This window comes from Molothrus ater, chromosome 2 (assembly GCF_012460135.2).
Source record: "Molothrus ater isolate BHLD 08-10-18 breed brown headed cowbird chromosome 2, BPBGC_Mater_1.1, whole genome shotgun sequence".
Taxonomy (NCBI): Eukaryota; Metazoa; Chordata; class Aves; order Passeriformes; family Icteridae; genus Molothrus; species Molothrus ater.
In genome coordinates this window covers 89,584,359-89,602,624 of record NC_050479.2, presented here as the reverse complement: position 1 = coordinate 89,602,624, position 18,266 = coordinate 89,584,359, and the positions used below count along the sequence as shown (strand labels likewise).

Sequence of the window (18,266 nt, the reverse complement as noted above, 5' to 3'; positions counted from 1 at the left end):
ACTATAGACAGATCATCTCTACCATTGGGAGCAGTTGTGCACATGAAAGCTTTGGAGAGACACAAGAAACAGATGCCTCTGACAGCTACAAAATTTAACTGAGGATGGCATTTTGGCTCAGAAAGTACGAACAACATGAACTCCTGATTGGAAAAACAAAATTATTTCTATAGGTACGCTAGGTAGCGTTTGCATAGTGCAAATTGGAAATGCTGAAGAATAGCTGCAGGGATAGACAGGCTTTTCCTAAAACAAAGCTCTGTCTTTAACAGGACAGATAAGTCTCAGAACTGACTGGAACATCGGCACTACAGATAATAGCAAGAAGGTAAAACTATTTAAAAAACAAATGTACCCAGCCCTTAAAGAACTCAAGAGAGGTACCTCAGGCTCAGTAGAATGAAAATTACAAGCATGGATCAGTTAGTGTGAAAACCACAAGACACACATTTCCATAGCTGAAATTTCCATACCTGATAGCAGTTTGTCACAGGAAAGGATTGGAACTTGGGCATGTCATATACACATCTTGCAATCTGGCCACCAGAGAACAAGCAGTTTAGGCAATGGACTTTTAACTGACACCATTAATGACAGATCTTGCTTTTGAAAGCAAAATCATTCATGGGGTATTGGTCTGCTGCATCCTAATCTTGCAAATGTTTCTTATGGGATGTAATGGAAATAACAACCAGCAAGATGCTGCTGTTAATACAACTTGGTAATTCTACAAAAAAGACTAATTTGGACTCCGTTGCAAGACAGAAAAGCAAGAAGCAGGACATGCCAAATGAAACCGCTTTTCTAGGTACACCATTATCTAATTGGTTTTGCTGACTTTAGAACATGTTCATGGGATGTAATCTCCTACAGTCACTGGGAAATCAGATTTTTATAAAGAAGTTTATAAAGACAGAGTGGCAATGATGTCTTTTGACAAACAATAAAAGAAGGCTACAATTATTGAAAAGAGAGTTGTAAGGAAGTTCTACCACTACAGCAGTATGTCAAAAACAGTAATTCAAGGTAAGGATTGGTTCAAAAACCCCTTTCCAGTCTTAAAAACAGGACAGGCAACTGGCAAACAAAGTAGGAGTCCTGAGAAACAAGCAAAAGAACCAATTTTCTGGCAAATTGCTGTATTTACTGCTTCCTGACATTCCATCAGGAACATGTATAACAGACAGCAAATAGGTTTTGCTTTCAAAGCAATGTATTCTGATTAAGGATACAATTTTGAGAGATTTATATAAACCACCTTCAAACTCTGTTTTAAAATTAACCAAGGACTTGCTAGACAAAATTACTGCTCAATTGGCAGATTAAAAATTAAAAACCATTTTCCTACTGTTGGATGTTAATTTTAAAAATTATCTTTTCCTTGTATACTCAGATTTTTGATGAAACTTAGAAAACTCATACATTTATTTTTCTGGGAACTCTATCGCAAAAGAAATTATTTTAGGCATCAGTTCATGCCTTTGTCATACATTTTTAAACATTGTCACTGAAAAAGTCTGTTTGGAATATGTTCCTAACACACAGAACACTAGATTTTCTTTTACTGTCAAATCAGGTAACAAATCCATTAATAAAACAAAATCACTTATCAGATGGATGCAAAGTGGGAAACTTTTTGCTGGCATTAAATATTTGAAGCTTTAGATGCCTGATGAAATAACATAGGAAAATCCTTCAGATTGGTGAGAACTGGAAGAGTAGATGTAAAGAGCCTAAATCTGGAGAGCTTGCAGTAGTGAAACTTGCTCAAAAATGTTCAAGAAAGCTAAATATTTTTAACCCAAGATGATGCAGGTATTTTTGACCTTGGGCATCATCATGGTTTCAAGAGAATATGGTATTCACGAGACTGATTGGTGCTGTGCTGTTAAGAAAAGTAGAGCCTCTTGGATCAACTTTGTAAACAACCACAGCTGCCCGTTGGCCAGGAGAGAGAGGTTCCTATAGCTCCTTTCTTCAAGTCTTGTCCTTTTAGGCATCAGTCTAAGCTTAGCCATCATCTGCTTAGCCCTGCACCCCTGCCAGTTCTACCCCATCCTTTTTGAAGCTGAAAGACTAGAACTACATGAAGCTTACAAGATGCAGGGGCACCTGAGCTTCACAGGCTGAGGTAAAGAACCTCATCTGTTCTCTCCTCCTCTGAAATGCTGAATATCTGCTCACTGTCTGCCATTAAGCACTACAGTGACATTTCCAAGGAACTATAAAAAACACAATTTCTCATTCTCAAGTGTACTAAGTCACCTCACAGCTTTTCATACTTAGCATGAAGTTGGAATCTCTCCATCTCCAGCCCCAATATGCATCATTTTACATTTAGCTGAGAAATAAAAAAAGAGATTATCACTCAGTCCCATAAGGTTTTTTCTGCAATTCTTCACATTGGCAGCAAAGTTGTCATACCACTACACATCCATTTTCAAACTCTAAATAATTCATTTGTATAATTTAGAGCATGGATCCCCAGCACATGTCCTCTGTGACCTTCAGCACTGTTTATCTGCACTCTCCATTTCCTGCCTTCTAACCAGTTTTCCAGGCAAACACAGAAACTATCCTCCATCCCATGGCTGCTTAGTTCAACATCTATTAGCAGTGAACCTTGTCAAATATTTTTTTTAAAACTATGTATCCAACCATCTCTCCATTATTCACATGTTTGTTGACTCTTCCGGGGATCTTCTATGGCTTTGGAATAGAGCAGGACATCATACATATCTATATGCTCAGTGATTCTATTCCCTGTTCTGCTTTCTGGTAATCTGCAGTTCATTCAGCAGGCACAGGATTCTGCAGTGCTTTGGTTTCCCCTTGAATCCCTTTCAAAAACTGATGCCTTGTTAGCCACTATTCCTCTGGTAACAAAGCAGAAAATAAGAATAGATGCCAGTGATGCAAATCAGGAATCCAAATCTCAGAGTGAACTAATTAGAGTGAACTGTAGGGAGTTTCAGGTAGTTCAGTATTGTATGTAGATGGTCTCTGACTAAATGGAATGCACTGTGAGAGGTTACACATCAACTACCAGTAGCTCAGACCATGTATCAATCACATCATTACTATCAATACTTGAGAGCTAACACCATCAGGAAAACTGCATGTTAAAAACACATTGGCATATATCCTATGGAGCTGCTCCAGCAAACACAGAGGGGACTACAGGAGAAATTATGTGAAGATGACTAACAAGAACATAACAGGATGCTCTGTCTTTCCAAAGTCTCCATAGCTCAAAACACACCTATTGTCACTTGTATAATAGATAATGTGTAATTTAAAACAGAGATCTCTTCAATCTAGCTGTAACTCATGATTTTTGCTACCAGCATTTCTGTTTCAGAGGAATAAATGGCATAAAAAATACAAAATTAAAAAAAATAGCAGTAAGGTCAACAAGATTTCATGGAGTCTTTGATTTACCCAGTTCTGAAGATAAAAAATTTACCTGGAGTTTTGCTCATTTTTGTTTGGCTGATAATATCAGGTAAGTGAAATATTTCCATATTTCTTTGATTTTAATTTGCATTTATGAGTTTTAAATACTGCAAATGTGCTAATTCATTGTTGAAAGACAGGTTCTTCTCACAATGGTCTGGAAAAAAGACACCTTTAATAATGAACACCTTCCTGAATTTTTAACATGCTTCCAATACTGCATGAGCGCTGGAGAATACTGTAATTTCTACAACTTGACTAAATTGATTCATTTTTAAAATAGCCTCAAACAAAAACTTGCATTCTTCATGAGTAGCGCATTTTAAGTTACGAATCAAATCAACATATCCAGGATGTGCAGCAGAAATATTGCAAATTAAGCTGCACACTAGGAGTTTTATTTCCATTCTTCTATTCCAGTAAAATAAATACACCAAGCTGCAAAGCTTCTCACAGACATAAATGATTGATTTAACAAATGTAAAATGAGTTCTTTATAAAATCATTCCAACAAGCTGGGGCACAGCTTTGTTCAGGGCCACTCCTAACATGCCTGTACTGGCCAAAGTGCCAACTGAACAATATTCATTCTAATATATAAATGGAAAACTAGTTTACCAACAGGCTCAATCAAAAAGATTTTATCTTTAATTTACAGATTTCACTAATTCAGTAAAATTAAGATAAGCTTTAAAAGAGTGTAGTGAAACTAACTGAAAACAAATTTACCTGTTCTCAACTTGTCAGATTACATTGGAAAACCCAGAACACAGAGAATCCAAATAATGTGCAAACAAAACCAACTAATAAACAATGTGTATGTGTATACACGTGTGTAAATGCAAAGAGATTTTTATACACATACACTTACATATAAAATGTGTGTGTATGGATTTTATACAAGCATTCACACTGCAGGGAATGTTACCTTAAATACTGAAAAAGTTAGGTGATGATAATTATGTCCTTCAGTTTCAGGAAATAACTAGAAATGCAAGTCAGGAGCAGTGAGCTACAAAACACAATGCAAAACCCTTCACAGGCAAGGATTATTACAAACTGATATTGCAACCAACTAGAAGTCCAAGTACATTTGACCAGGGAAACAAAGACTGTAAAGTGTCAGCAGTAATGAAATTGTTCTTAATTGGTTTTAGATATTGATAAAAGGTCCCCCAGTCAGAGAAGGCAGCCTATTTGGCTAGATCAGAAACACTGCAATGAGAAACAATAAATGAGATTAGCTCTGAAAGTTGTATGAATAGTAACTATGAAAAGAGGATTTAGGTAGCATGAAAAGATTCTGGATGATTAAGTAATTCTTTCTTCTACACAGCTCTTTCCTCAATAAGCACAAAAATTACAACTCAGGTGAAGGGACACTTACTATTTTTAGCCCAATTTCTTAAAAGAATGAGGCTTATGCAACCTTGCTGTCTGTACATCCATCATTTGACACATACATTTACAGTAGCCTTTTAATCCCTTTTCTAATTTCACACTTGATTTTAAAGAGCTGGAGGAACCAGATACTCTACTTTTTGTGTTGAGGAAAAGAAAAACTATCTGTGGCTAGATAAAGCAGACCGATACAAATTGGTACCCTGACTGAGACAAATGCAGTTATAATTCAACACTTTCTTCATTCGGGGGGGCAGCATTTAGCACACCAGTAGCTCTAAAGAAGGCACAGAACACACTGCAATCCATGCAGTCAAATAGGAAGCTAAGAGGATATTCACAGCAACAAGTGCATGATCAGCAGAGGGTGGTACAAGGGGATATAGGTCAAAAATCCATAGGAAACCATAAGTTTTGATGCTTATAAAACAGCCTGTTACTCCTCAACTAGTATTAGCAGCCTCTAGAGTATCATCCAGAGACCATAATGAAAATACATTTTAATCACTTTTCTTCTTGGCACATATCTTTAAGTGCTTCTGACATTGCCTCCACTAATATTAAATAAATTAACTTCCTACCTTCTCTTCAAACAGGCAATATATTACAACTCTAATTTTAAAAGAGGATAAACGGGAAGTTGTGATGAGGGAAGTTCACTGGCAAAAGAACTCAAGTCAGAACATCCCCAGCTTCCCAGATAGACTTGCTCCTCACTTGTGCAAAGCATCCAAACTTAACTCTTTCTACAGGTGTCATATGTCACAAATGAACCTCATGTTGTGCTGGATGACCTTTAAAGGTCCCTTCCAACCCAAACCATTCTATTATTCAATGACCTTTAACTCTGGCACCTCTACTTCCTGGATGTCCATTTCACAATAACTTTTGTTTAAATGTCTTCTCCACCTTTTTTTTTTTTAAGCAGAAAGCTGTGACACACAGGAACACAACCAGAATTTTGCTGGGTTGAGAACAGCTTATCAGAAAGATACCACCTTGCCCTCCCATCTCATTAAAAATAAGAGCTTTTAAACTGCATAAGCAAGAATGGTACAGGCAGAAGTTTCAGTCACTTCATAACTCTACCTTACCTCTGTGGACAGCACACCTCCTTTCAGCTTGATTTTTAAAAAGTGCATTTATAATTAGCACTGTGTAATTACACAATTGCATATCACAACAAAGAACAAGTAATAGAACAGAAGCTCCAGAGAACTCAGATTTCCCAATCTATCTGAAACCTACAGCATTATTATTTAGCTGTTAAGTTTACCATGTGCCCTCATGTAACATTCTGGAGAAGCTGTCTTCCAGCTGACAGGCTTAGTCAACAAACATCATCTTACTTCAGAATAGCTGAGGTTGGAAGGGATCCCTGGAGGGTATCTGGTCCCACCTCCCCACTCAAGGAGGGTAATTTTAAACAAGCTGTCCACTCCCAGTCATTACCAAGGAGGGAGACTCCACAATCTCTGTAGGCAACCAGCTCCAGTGCTTGACCACTCTCACAAAAAACAATGCTTTATGATGTTCAGGTGCAGCTTCCTTCCTGTGTTTCAGTGCATGCCCACTGCCTTTGTGCCTGCCACTGGGAATCACTGAAAAGAGCCTGCCTCTGTCTTCCTGGCATCCTCCCTCCAAGTATTTTGCAAAGTTCCATCTCTTGCCCAGCCCAGCTGCCTCATCCTTTGCTCAGATGAGAGACTCTCCAGTCCCTTAACCATCTTTGTGGTCTCTCACTGGACCCTCTCCAACAATGCTCCTGTCTCTTTCATACTGGGGAATCCAAAACTGAAGAAAGAACTCAGGGGTGGCTTCACCAGTGCTGAGCAGAGAGAAAGGATCACCTGCATAAGATTAGGACCATTATTGGATGAAATACACTATTTTAACAAGTATCCTAAATGAGTGCTGGCAGTAAGACAATACTGTGACATCTCAGGCTGAAATTAAAGAAAACATGAACCCTGAATAGAGCAAAAAGAATTACAAAATTTTCCTTATCTCACTGGGTAGAATTTACCTTCCCATGGAAATAAAACTTACTATAGACCCAAGAGCACTATGTAATGATTACGTTGAAACTGAAAGAAAAAAAATACTCTGAACACCTTTAAAGAGTACAATAATGGAAATTAAGTGCCAAAATTCCAAGTGCTCAAGCAATTTATGGCTAACTTAAGTTGGAAACGAAGCAAATGACTTCCAAAAGACAGGATTTGTTCTTAATTTCTCTGCATGAACCACAATGAAAAGACACATCTTAAAGCCTTGCTGTAAAATTATACAGGTTGCACTTAAAATCTTAAAAAAAAAATCTCTTTTCAATATTTTTGTTCTACATAGTACAAAAAGCCAAAATATGAATACAAAGCAAAAGTGTAACAGCAAGAATAATTTTCAATGTGTTTGTTCTTAAAGTACCAGTTAATTAAACACCACAGCATCTTCTAAAAGCCTGAAGAGCAAGCTAATATGCCAGAGAAGTGCTATAAAGCACGTATGGTAAGCAAGTGGAAAACCTTTATTTCTCATAGTTGTCACTGTGCATCTAAAATAATCACTCAACTCATAAATTCTCCTTATTGAAATAATTAATAACTTCTTAGAAGAATATAGACAGATTATACAATTTTATAAATTAAACCTGAGAATCCAATGCAACACTATATATAATTATCGGAACCAAAGACACACAAAAAACCCCCCAGTAAGATGCAGATTCTGCTCCCAGTTGTATTCCTTGACCTTAAGAAGCTTCCCTCTCCGTGCTCAGCAAACATTCCTATTATATAAAGTTTCCAAATGTTTTGCAAAGCTCTCTTAAGAGCATTACAGAAATTCTTTTTTACTTTTATATGCACTTTTTTCTAAAATCAAAATATGCCTTTTTAAAATGTTAAACTACTGCCAAACCACTTATAAAGAGATGTTAAAAAAAAACCAGCCTTCAACAAATTGCTATTTGGAAAGAAAAACTGGTAATATATTTTCTGCAAAAATAATAAAACTGGATCCTCATTTGAAAATTTTCCAGCCTTCCTCACATATGTAAAGACTCATGTGTGTTACAAACAGCCCCCATCATTCCATCCAATTCTATACAGTTTTTCACCATTTGATAGGAGGTGAAATAGGCTGTATAACATCATTAATTTTGTGAATTTGAACAGTCTAAAGCTGTTCTTTGAGAGTGAAATTCCTCAAATATTTATCAGGACAATTCACAGTAAACCAAAGCAGGTCAAATGCTTTCTTGAGAACACCAGGAATTCTGAAGCCAGATTTGCAGCCACCAGAGTCAGTAGCTTCCCTGGGCTATTTTTCAGGCAATCATAATGTCTTACATGCCAAAAATTATATATATTTTTTTTTTCATATATATCAGTTGTGGACCTACATTAGAGATATTGTCTCCTGGAACTTGTTCATTTTTTCTGCTGTGTCTCTATCTCCACAGACTATTTGTCTACACTGGTTACATAAAACAGTGAGGGAGGACCTCAGTGATGAACAGATTTCAAAATGCACTTCACATCTCTGAAATCGCTGCTGTCTTTTCTGACACATGGGATGCTGTCAAAAACAGGCTTCAGATAAAATATTGTTCATTTGACACTATTAATATATGTTTTAATCTCAGCCACATTGTTCATCAATGGTTCCTCAGCATTACTGCTTATCCATTCTCCCCAGCAGACCTCCCACTGCAGTGTTCTATGCCTTCACACACCTAACTATAGAAGTGACAATCTCCTGCCCTGCATGAAACAAAAATTAAGAACTCTGGAGATCACCTGGTAGCTACAGTACTAACGTGGCTGAGTCAATGAAGGCAATTCATATAACAAAGAATTTGCACTCATGCTCCCGTGATCCTGGGCTGTAACAAGCACAGTGTGCACTCAAGGGAAAACTGCTCAAGACAAAGGCATTATTATCCTAACTGAAGGACTTACCCACTTAAAACATATTCCCACAAACACCTATGGTCTGGTAATGAAAAGCTACACTTCAGAAACCATAATAGTAGTCATCAACAAGTTATGCAATAGAAAAACAGCTTGTCAGTGTGACTCACACGTAGGCTGATCATCAAAAAAAGAAGTAAGCCTTTTACAGCATGAGGTGTGTGGCAACTGCAGCTAAGGATCACCACCTGGTGATTCTTACTCACAAACTACTCTGAGTTCCTTACACTTTGCTATACCTCTAGGTTTAGATCAGCAAGAATGGTCCAAATTTTACTACTTTTTCATGAGACCAAGAAAATTGCCATTCTCTACTAACCTAGAGTTTATAATCTCTCAATCTACAATCTGACCAAACAACCTCAGAAAGGCAAATACTAATTTTCAATCCCCCCTCCAATTCCAGACTAGGTCTATAAGAGCTTTGGTTGATTATTTCTTCTAGCTAGTTCTTCACTGTTAGCTGCGCTCAGTAATTTTGCATTACTTGGTAAACTCAACTTTATTCTATGCATTAAATCCATCTCAAAGGTATTTTGCTACAGTAATCTGTAGTAAAAATTAAGAAGTGTTGACAACCATGCTGTTCACTGTTCACCCTACAAAAACATTTAGAAAAGCCAACTGCTCTATATATTCTCACTCAAAATGTTTGCAAACAAATTAGTAGAGCCTTTTCAAATTCACAATTCAATTTTGTTCTTCAGGAAGTAGCCCTAACCAAGCAGGGTCAAGGAGGTCCAATATTCCAGACACAACTTCCTAGCAAAAGCACTTCTGCAGTAATCACTAACAGGCACAACTTTCACAGAAGGATTTGCCACTTCAGATATCCAGATTGTGACAGGGCTCTATATGGAGCACATACTACAAATAGTGATACAGCTCGACACTGCATCACTCGTGTCCAGCTGCTCATTACTTTATAAGAGTGGATTCCATCTAGCCATCATTAATACTCAAAGTAAAATTCCAGCTTGGGTGGTCTACCTACAGAATAGGTGATCTACCCACAGAATGGCACATAATTCAGCTACAACTACTTCCTACAACAAGGACAGGTGAATGACAGATTTCTTTTTGGTTTTATAAGCGAACTGAACTTAGATTGCAATTTAAAAGTAAATTTATCTGATGCAAATACTAAGTGCTATTGTCCTAGTCATTCTTTAGTAACAGAGTCAGTGCTTGTCTGCATCCGGCCTGAAGCATTCCTGCTTTGCTAAACCAATTTTTTGGTATAAAACTCATCAGAGTGCAGGAAAGAAAAAGAATAATGGAGGCTGTACAATGTTTTTGCTATACTAGTGAGAAGGTCAGACTCAGAGAAACATCTGGCAATAGTAATAGAAAATTGGCATTGCCAGGACAAAAAGGGGCAATGAATCTCACAGCCAACCAGTAGTGGAGAGGATAAGACCACAAACAGCAATTCCCATAGTGTAAGTTGCCACAGAACCAAAAGCCTAAGCAAAGATCTCAGTTTGTCTCACTTACCTGTAACACATTCAATCCATTTAAATTTACTGAATTTTTAAAACCCATTTAAAATGCATTTTAAAAAGTATGTGATAATTTGGTAATTTTCAAATATTAGCAGCAGGTCTTCTTTTTCCTTATCTTTTCAATCTTATGTTTTAACATCTAAAATCATCCTGTGACACAGTAAGATATTCCATCCTTTGAAAGGAAACTCACAAAGTCATGCCCTACTTTAAAGATGCCCTTGTTACTCTTCCATGTGTTAATGACAAAATCACTTTGAATCCATACCACCAAGCTCAAGAAATTCCTTAAAATAATTTTTAAGTTGTTATCCAGTGAAATATTAATACTCCAACAGCATACAATAATGCTGATGCTCATTACTACTTGTCCACTTTTAGTTTACTACATGATTTGCAGATCTGTTTTTCTTTCTTAACATAAATCACAGCAACCAAATTCCACATAAACAACTGCTGTCAGACACAAGAACAGGTAGGACCACACCATCATCATCATCATCTTTACCTCTTTAATTTTGTTCCTCCTCTCTCGGATATCCGGGTCTGCTGGTTCTCCGCTGTTTATCCCTACCAGGTTTGGTAAAGGAACAGGAGGCAGTGGCTTGCTGTCTTTCTTTTTCAATTCTTGCACTACTTTGTTCTTTTCTGTCTGAATCTCAGCTTGAATCTCATCCCGTGATTTCTTCAATTTCTCCTTAGCCTCTTCCAGAGCCTTTTCATGATCTGCTCGGATCTTATTTCTCAGACGTTCCTCTTCTTCTCTAGAGACACAAATGCTAGTCAGCATCTCATTACTAAAAAAATATTGGTTACAAACAAACTGCAGCTTCAACAGAAGCCACATCCTAACCTGGTTTTCTCTAAGCAATTCTAATGATTTAGACAAGTTTATTGATTTATGTTAGTACACAATCCTACACTATTTTTGCCAAGAACCCCAAAAGAACACCACACACGTCCACCACACTATTGTAGAAAAATTTATCATAGGAATTTTTTAGATTGTCTTAGCACCTTTGCTTGTCCACTCAAGAATTTAGAGAGTTGTACTTCAACTACAGGATGTGTGCAGAGGCATATCTAGCAATAATTCAATAATATTTTTTTAAGAAATCAGAAGGGCTCTTCTTCACTTTCTCCACAATAAATAAATCATACACAACTTGACAAGATTGGAAGTAACCACTACAAAAAAACTCCACAACCACTTAGTTTATTAACAACCCCCACCACAGCACGTTTTCCCTTCAATTCACAACTCATTGTTCCAATCAGTAAAGTCCTTAAACCATCAGTACTAAAAGCAGAATTAATTATAAAGCCATTTAGGCACATAAGAGCTTTTAGTAAAACATTATTTTGAAATTCACTTTCAACAAGACCAACATCATCTTGATTTTACTCAGTATCTTACAGTGTGATCTTTAATGATCAGTCAAGGTTTTAAGATTTGCACATAGAATGAAGAATTCTAAAGCTTGGCTTAAAGAGGTTATTCTAACAACAGACAAAAATGGCCCATTCCAGTCCTAAAATATTTCAAGGCATCAGAAAGACACACATCAGATTCTCAATATAGCACCACCTTTACAAGCTTCTTTAAAAAACAGAATTGCTCAATGACTAATGTAAGCCAAAAAAAGTTGTAGGCATTTTAAAACAAGCATTAGGTAAAAAAAATGCATTGTTACACAGAGCACTTTATTAGCTCTTACATTTTTCCAAAGTGCTATTAGGTTTGCATTTAAAATAAATTATAGCAGCATTATTACCTTCAATATATCAGTACTAGGAATACAAAGCAACATTTTAATAGATGCACTGATGGAAACGCTTTCAAACTGAAGTTCTTCAGCCACTTTTCTCAATGATTCACACCACATCCATATTTCTTCCAAACAATAAAAAAACAAAGGACTGAGCTCCTCAATTTGACTGTGAAATCCAAGATCATTAATACTGTCTAATGGTATCAGTGCCTCTCTCCCTTAACTGAGAAGCAAAGAAAAAACTTCCAAAGCAGCAAAACACTATTCTAAAAAGAGAAAACAAGTAATACCATTTAGGATAACTTTTACTTCTACTGTGACCCACTTATATGAGAAAAAAACTTCCTTTTATTCCTGCAAAAGCTACTCACACTCTGTCGCGGCAGCAATATCATGCTCAAATAGCAATAACAAAATCAGAAAAAATTTCTACCACTTGGAAGATCTGAAGCTCTGGAAAGCTTTTCCAAGGCTAGCAGAGGGCTCTGCGTAAGATGCAAATAGAGAAAATGAGAATGACGTTGCCAGAACAAGACATCAGTCCCACAGGCATGCTCTCCCCAAGAGACAGTAAAGGAGCCAAAGAGGTGCTTGACAGAGAATGAGAAATCTGAAATGTTACTGAATGGTTAAGAGTCAAAATATTTCAGTGTGGGAATAATGTATTTTGCAGGTACATTTCCCATATTCAAAATTCAGTATCTTTAGGCAAGTGACAGTATTTACTCTCTGACTAAATTCACTAATATTTTGCTGATAGGTACTGAAATTCTTTTTGCAAAGGATCAACCATCATTGAAATAACTGCATTTTTATGAGGGAAAAGGTAACAGTGTATCTCAGACCTTAATAAAAAGCTGGTCAAGGTATATTTACATTAACCTAATTACTTTATTGATAAATAGAAATATGTTTGGTAAAACACATGGTTAACTTGGAAGTGCCTAAATACAATCCCCCTGTGTGAAAAAGAATTATGAAGTTTGAGTAGTTACAGTGAGTCTGATTCACTGAAATGAGTCACTGTTGTTGTGCTTTGCGCACCTTAACTTTGCACCATCAATATCAAGTGCCAGGAAGATTTTGCCTTTACCTTTTTTTTAACTTTTCAGTTCCAGGTGTGGCATGCAACAACCATAATACAAGCTCCATCACTCTACAAACTTCATCTGTTTCTAGATTCAAAGTGCATGAAACAGCCATAAATTGGCAAACAAGTTTTGAACTCACATCTGTCTACACTGCAGGAACCACTGTATAAACATACAAAAGCTGTTCATTTCTAGAGCACGATAATCCAATTAGAGCCATTAAGAAAGTTTGAATGGCACAGTCTGATTTCCTTCAGTCACTCAGAAGAAAATAAACAGACTCAATAGAGATGAAAAATCCCAATGCTAACTTTATGATCAGCTCAAAGCCTTTCTTCCAGGAAGTGACATTTTGAGATAAACAAACAGTAAGATGAAGAGAAAGGTCAACAGGTATTTGAGGGAGTTTACAGGAGATAGCACAAGAGCTTCTTCTGCAGACATATATTCTCTGTGCAATTACCAATGATGGACAGCATGAGCTACCTGACACCTCATATTCTACATGCCAGCTGAAGACATATTTTTAAATGTATTCAAGTGTAAGACCCTGATAGAAGAAAAATCACACCCCTAAATAACAATACTACATATTTCATCTGGGCTCTTAAGCAACAAGAATTCAGTGAAAATACAGAATAAAGTTAAGAGAATGAGAAGACTGATTATGCGTGAGCAGCTGACACCCCCTCAAGTCACCAAGCTTCCTGGCCAGCAGAGGAAGGCGTAAGCAACAATTTAATACATGCAGAGAGCACTATATTAAAATACTCAGAGACCTCAGAAGGATCAATCTAAAAATATAAGATTGGAGAAAATCCCAGCATAAACACGTATACCAAAACCCGTCAAACTGTTTCCGTATCCCACCCCAGCTTCCAAGCAACATAAGTAAACTCTTAAAATTTAAAGTATTTTGAGCAAATCTTCAAAACTTTATCTAAGAGAAAGCTACTTACTTCTAGACATCCCTAATCTTATTCAAGTGTCTCAAGAGATGTTCAAGTACCATGAAACTACAGCAGTAGCTACTTTAAAACAACCAATGTTATTAAAATAACCAGTGATTAGAATGTTTTTGCCAAGAAGAACCATAAATAGATCTAATAATTAGAATCTGAAACTAGAAACAGGTGCAAGTTCTTTAAACAATCACTGCCATGAGCTATTGCAGCTGCCTATGCAGGAACACTGTATGCTTTCAAAGTGTCCACGAGCTGCCTAAATATCAGAGAAGACCACAAATTATAACACTTGACACCCAAATCACCAACTGGAACTTAATGTGCTTTAATTATGCACACAGTAGCAAGCCTTCTGAACAGCTCCCAAGCCTCACTTGTCAAGACAATGACTTTTAACAAAAGTCTTTCCTATCTGCTGTGACACAACAGGCTCTTTAGAAAGCAAACTGAAAAAAAAAAACCCTCTAAAAATTTGTTCAAATTTCTTTGTGAGATTCAAGATTTTAAAAAGAGAAATGAAAATTAGAACAGAGTCAAGAAAAGCAAGCAGGGCACCAGCAACTGTTCTTGCCACTAAAAAGTAGGCCACTGGCTTACTATACAGAAAGGACACACAGTTTATTATCATTTGGATTTTCAGCAGATGGATAGACAACTGTCAGAGGACACAAATATTTGTGTAAGCCTATCATTCATAAATAACCTCTTGTGTGGAAATCGTGAACTTTTACCCTTTGGCCACACCTGACCTTTAACCAGAGGCTACTTTCAGAGACAATGAAATAAAACAGGCACTAATTAAAACAAAATAGTTTGAGAGTCAGCACCTAAGAAGCATTTCACACACTAACTACAAGACTTTACTTCAGTCTTTCAGCATACACAGTTTATAATATCCCCACATATGACAACTCCACTACTTTCAGTGAATATATGGTCAATATACATTCATGGCATACATGAGGCATGGAGATACATCTACTGCCCCTCACATGACTGGAGTCTGAAAGAGGAAGAACTGAAAGAACAGAGCAGTTGTGCTGGGTTTTGCTCTTGCTGGATCACCCTTACTGTATGGATGGCTGTATTAGTGTCAAGCACGTACAGAAAAAGAGGCCTGATTATTTGTTCTAATGTTTGGTTTTCATCATGATCATCCTGCAAGTTACCACCTTCTCCCAATTTGCTGGGCTGCTCGGAGACATCAGAAGTAGGCTCATGAAGGAGTACCAGAGCTGTATGTGTCTGTGACAGATGAAGAGGGAAGCTCCACCATTAACAGGGAGGCTGTTACTTAGCAAGAATTTTCTCTTTCAAGGCAAGTGAAGGCTGTTATTTATTAGACTGAATTTCTTTTCTTCAGGTAATTAACAGAGTCAGAGATCACTGGTTAGAAAGGAATATTTTTATTGGAAAATAAATTAATCCTACAGGCATGGAGGTAACTTTGGTGTATCAAAAATGCTGTCAAAGTATTGGTTATAAGGATTTTCCAAACAGACTAAGAAGAATCTTATTCATGTTTTCAACTGAATGTTTCATCCTCAAAACACTGTTTCTAAATACATTTTCACCTTTGTTTAAAACAACCTTGCAGATGGACACAGCCTAAAACTCTAGCACAGGCAGAGTAAATAGATGATAACTTAGTAGGAAAAAGTTTTTGTTATTTAAAAAAAAACTACTAAGTCAAACTGTCCTTTGTCAATGTTCTAAACTACTTTAAGAACATTATGCGTTTTTAGTTATCTGCAAGCATCCTACCTGCTCACTGTTTTACTTAAAACACCAATACCTACATGTGCTATATCACACACTATACAGTTACCTGTGCATCTATGTGGTGGCCTGGGAATGAAATGCTGAAATGCAGAATATCCCCCATTTCAACCCTTCTTCCCCAAGGGAGTTAATAACAGTTCATTATGACATCAGAAGAGAACATATCTAATACACTTTGAAAAACTACCGATGAACAACTTTTTCATATACAGAAAACCTCTGGAAAGGAATCTGGGATTCCTGGTCAATGGTAAGTTGAATCTGAGTCACCAGTGCCCTGGCAGCCAGAAAGGCCAACATTGCATCAGGCACAGCATAACCAGCAGGGCAAGGGAGGGCATTGTCCTGCTCTGCTCTGCACTGGGGCAGTCTCACATCGAGTGCTGGGGCACTTTTGGGTGCTACAAGAAAGACACTGAGTTATTAGAGAGTGTGCAAGGGACAGCCATCCTCTGATGGTGAACAGTCTGGAGGTGAAGCCTTGTGAGGAGCAGCTGAGGTCACTTGGTCTGTTCAGCCTGGAGAGGAGGAGACTGAGGAGAGAGCTCATTGCAGGCTGCAACTTCCTCATAAAGGGAAGAGGAGGGGCAGGCACCGATCTCTTCTCTGTGGTGACCACTGACAGGACCTGAGGAAATGGCCTGAAGCTGTGTTAGGAGAGATTTGGGTTGGACATTAGAAAAGGTTCTTCACCCAGAGGGTGGCTGGGCACTGGAACAGTTCCCCAGAGAAGTGGTCACAGAACTGAGCCTGACAGAGTTCCAGGAGCATTCTCACAAAATTCTCGGGCACATGGTGTCTCTTGAGATTGTTCCCTCAGTACCAGGAGTGAACTCTAAGATCCTTCTGGGTCCTTTCCAACTCAAGATACTCTCTGATTCTGTGATTTACTGCCCAGAAAATTACCCCAAAAAACAGATGCCTTGAGTGGTTTTTTAGACAAAGATGACAGTAAAATCTTTTTCTAGCAAGTGGTTAGATTTGCATATGACATGAGCACTGTTCCTCAAACAGAAGGAAGATGAGACAAAATCTTATTCAACTCCTATCCCTTTCCATCCAGTTTTAGCTTTTCTTCCTCTCACTGTGACACTTCCTCCTGACCTCCTTCATCTTCCTGCTTCCTATCTTCCTTTACTATTATTTGCACCAATTTAGGCTTCACTAGCTTCCTTCCTTGGTCTTCAACAAGGGCATGGCCACCACTCTGGATGCCAGTCCTCCTCACTGTAATCATTCAACTTGTTTGGACAATGCTAGGGAGAAGAGAGAATTCACTGACACAGGCACTCTCCTTGAATCCTAAATACTCCCACAAAGTCTATGCAGACCTTCTCCAAATAAAATTTCCTTCCACCCCTCTGCAAGAAATGATGCCCCTAATTGATCTTGTTTGTAGCCCAAATCTCAGACCAAGAATCTGGGCTTTTAGCCACCCTCATCACTGCCCTCTCCATGATGGAAGTTTACAGATCCAGTTTCAGATCTGATCTTGTGTTTAAACCAAAACCTTAGCCCCTGACATTTCTTTGTAGTAGCTGGGTGTCACCTTCAAGGCAAATAAACTAACTTAACTTTTAATCTTCCTTCCATATCTTTTGCTTAGCAGTGGAAACTTTGCCATTGTCCAGATTGCCAGTGTCTGGGCATTTTTCCCATTTTCTAGAACCTGACTACATCTAATTTATCTGCTTAGTTGCCAAGTATTCTAAATTCAGTCTTTCTTAACCCATATCATTAGAAGCCCTCAGAATTTGATTGTGCTTCTTTCACCCAGCAATTCCACCAGGAAGACAAGCCACTTAACTACTGACATCCTTAGACTGCTTTTCTGTATTTTTTTCCCCTGCAACTGTAATTCATTATATGCATTTTTTTAGAAACACCCAAAAAATATGTCTATTTCCAGAAATCCAGTATGTTAAACTCACAGATTTCTATGCTAGTCATTAGAGGCCTTGTGCTTGTTACTCCTTTACTGTCTCTACCTAATTGTTTTCCTTTGTCCTCCAATTTAGGTATGAGCCTTGGAAACAGCCCTAGAACGAGGACAAGCAAAATCCTGGGGGAAATATATTTAGAAAGAATTTCAAAAACAGAGCTTGAATGGGCACACAGAACTTGCAGAAGGGAGTGCAGAGTTGAAGCACATCCCTTATGCATGAAGTCCTCTACAAAATGAAAAAACACTGAATATTCCTTGGTATCTTGTATAGTATTTTGGAACATAGCCAGGACCTTCATGAATCTTCATATGCTAATAATTTATTAATTAAGAATGTTAACATAAAAGACAACTCATAGGGTTTTTTTACAACCA

At 37.6% G+C, this 18,266-nt stretch overlaps 1 protein-coding gene across 1 annotated transcript in view; it reads right to left on the bottom strand.

The window, feature by feature from the left end:
• MAN1A2 (mannosidase alpha class 1A member 2) overlaps window positions 1–18,266 on the bottom strand; it is a 134,187-nt gene that overhangs the window by 93,431 nt on the left and 22,490 nt on the right. Inside the window, 1 exon segment of the mRNA XM_036379366.2 lies at window positions 10,845–11,100. Coding sequence (XP_036235259.1) covers window positions 10,845–11,100 — 256 coding nt within the window.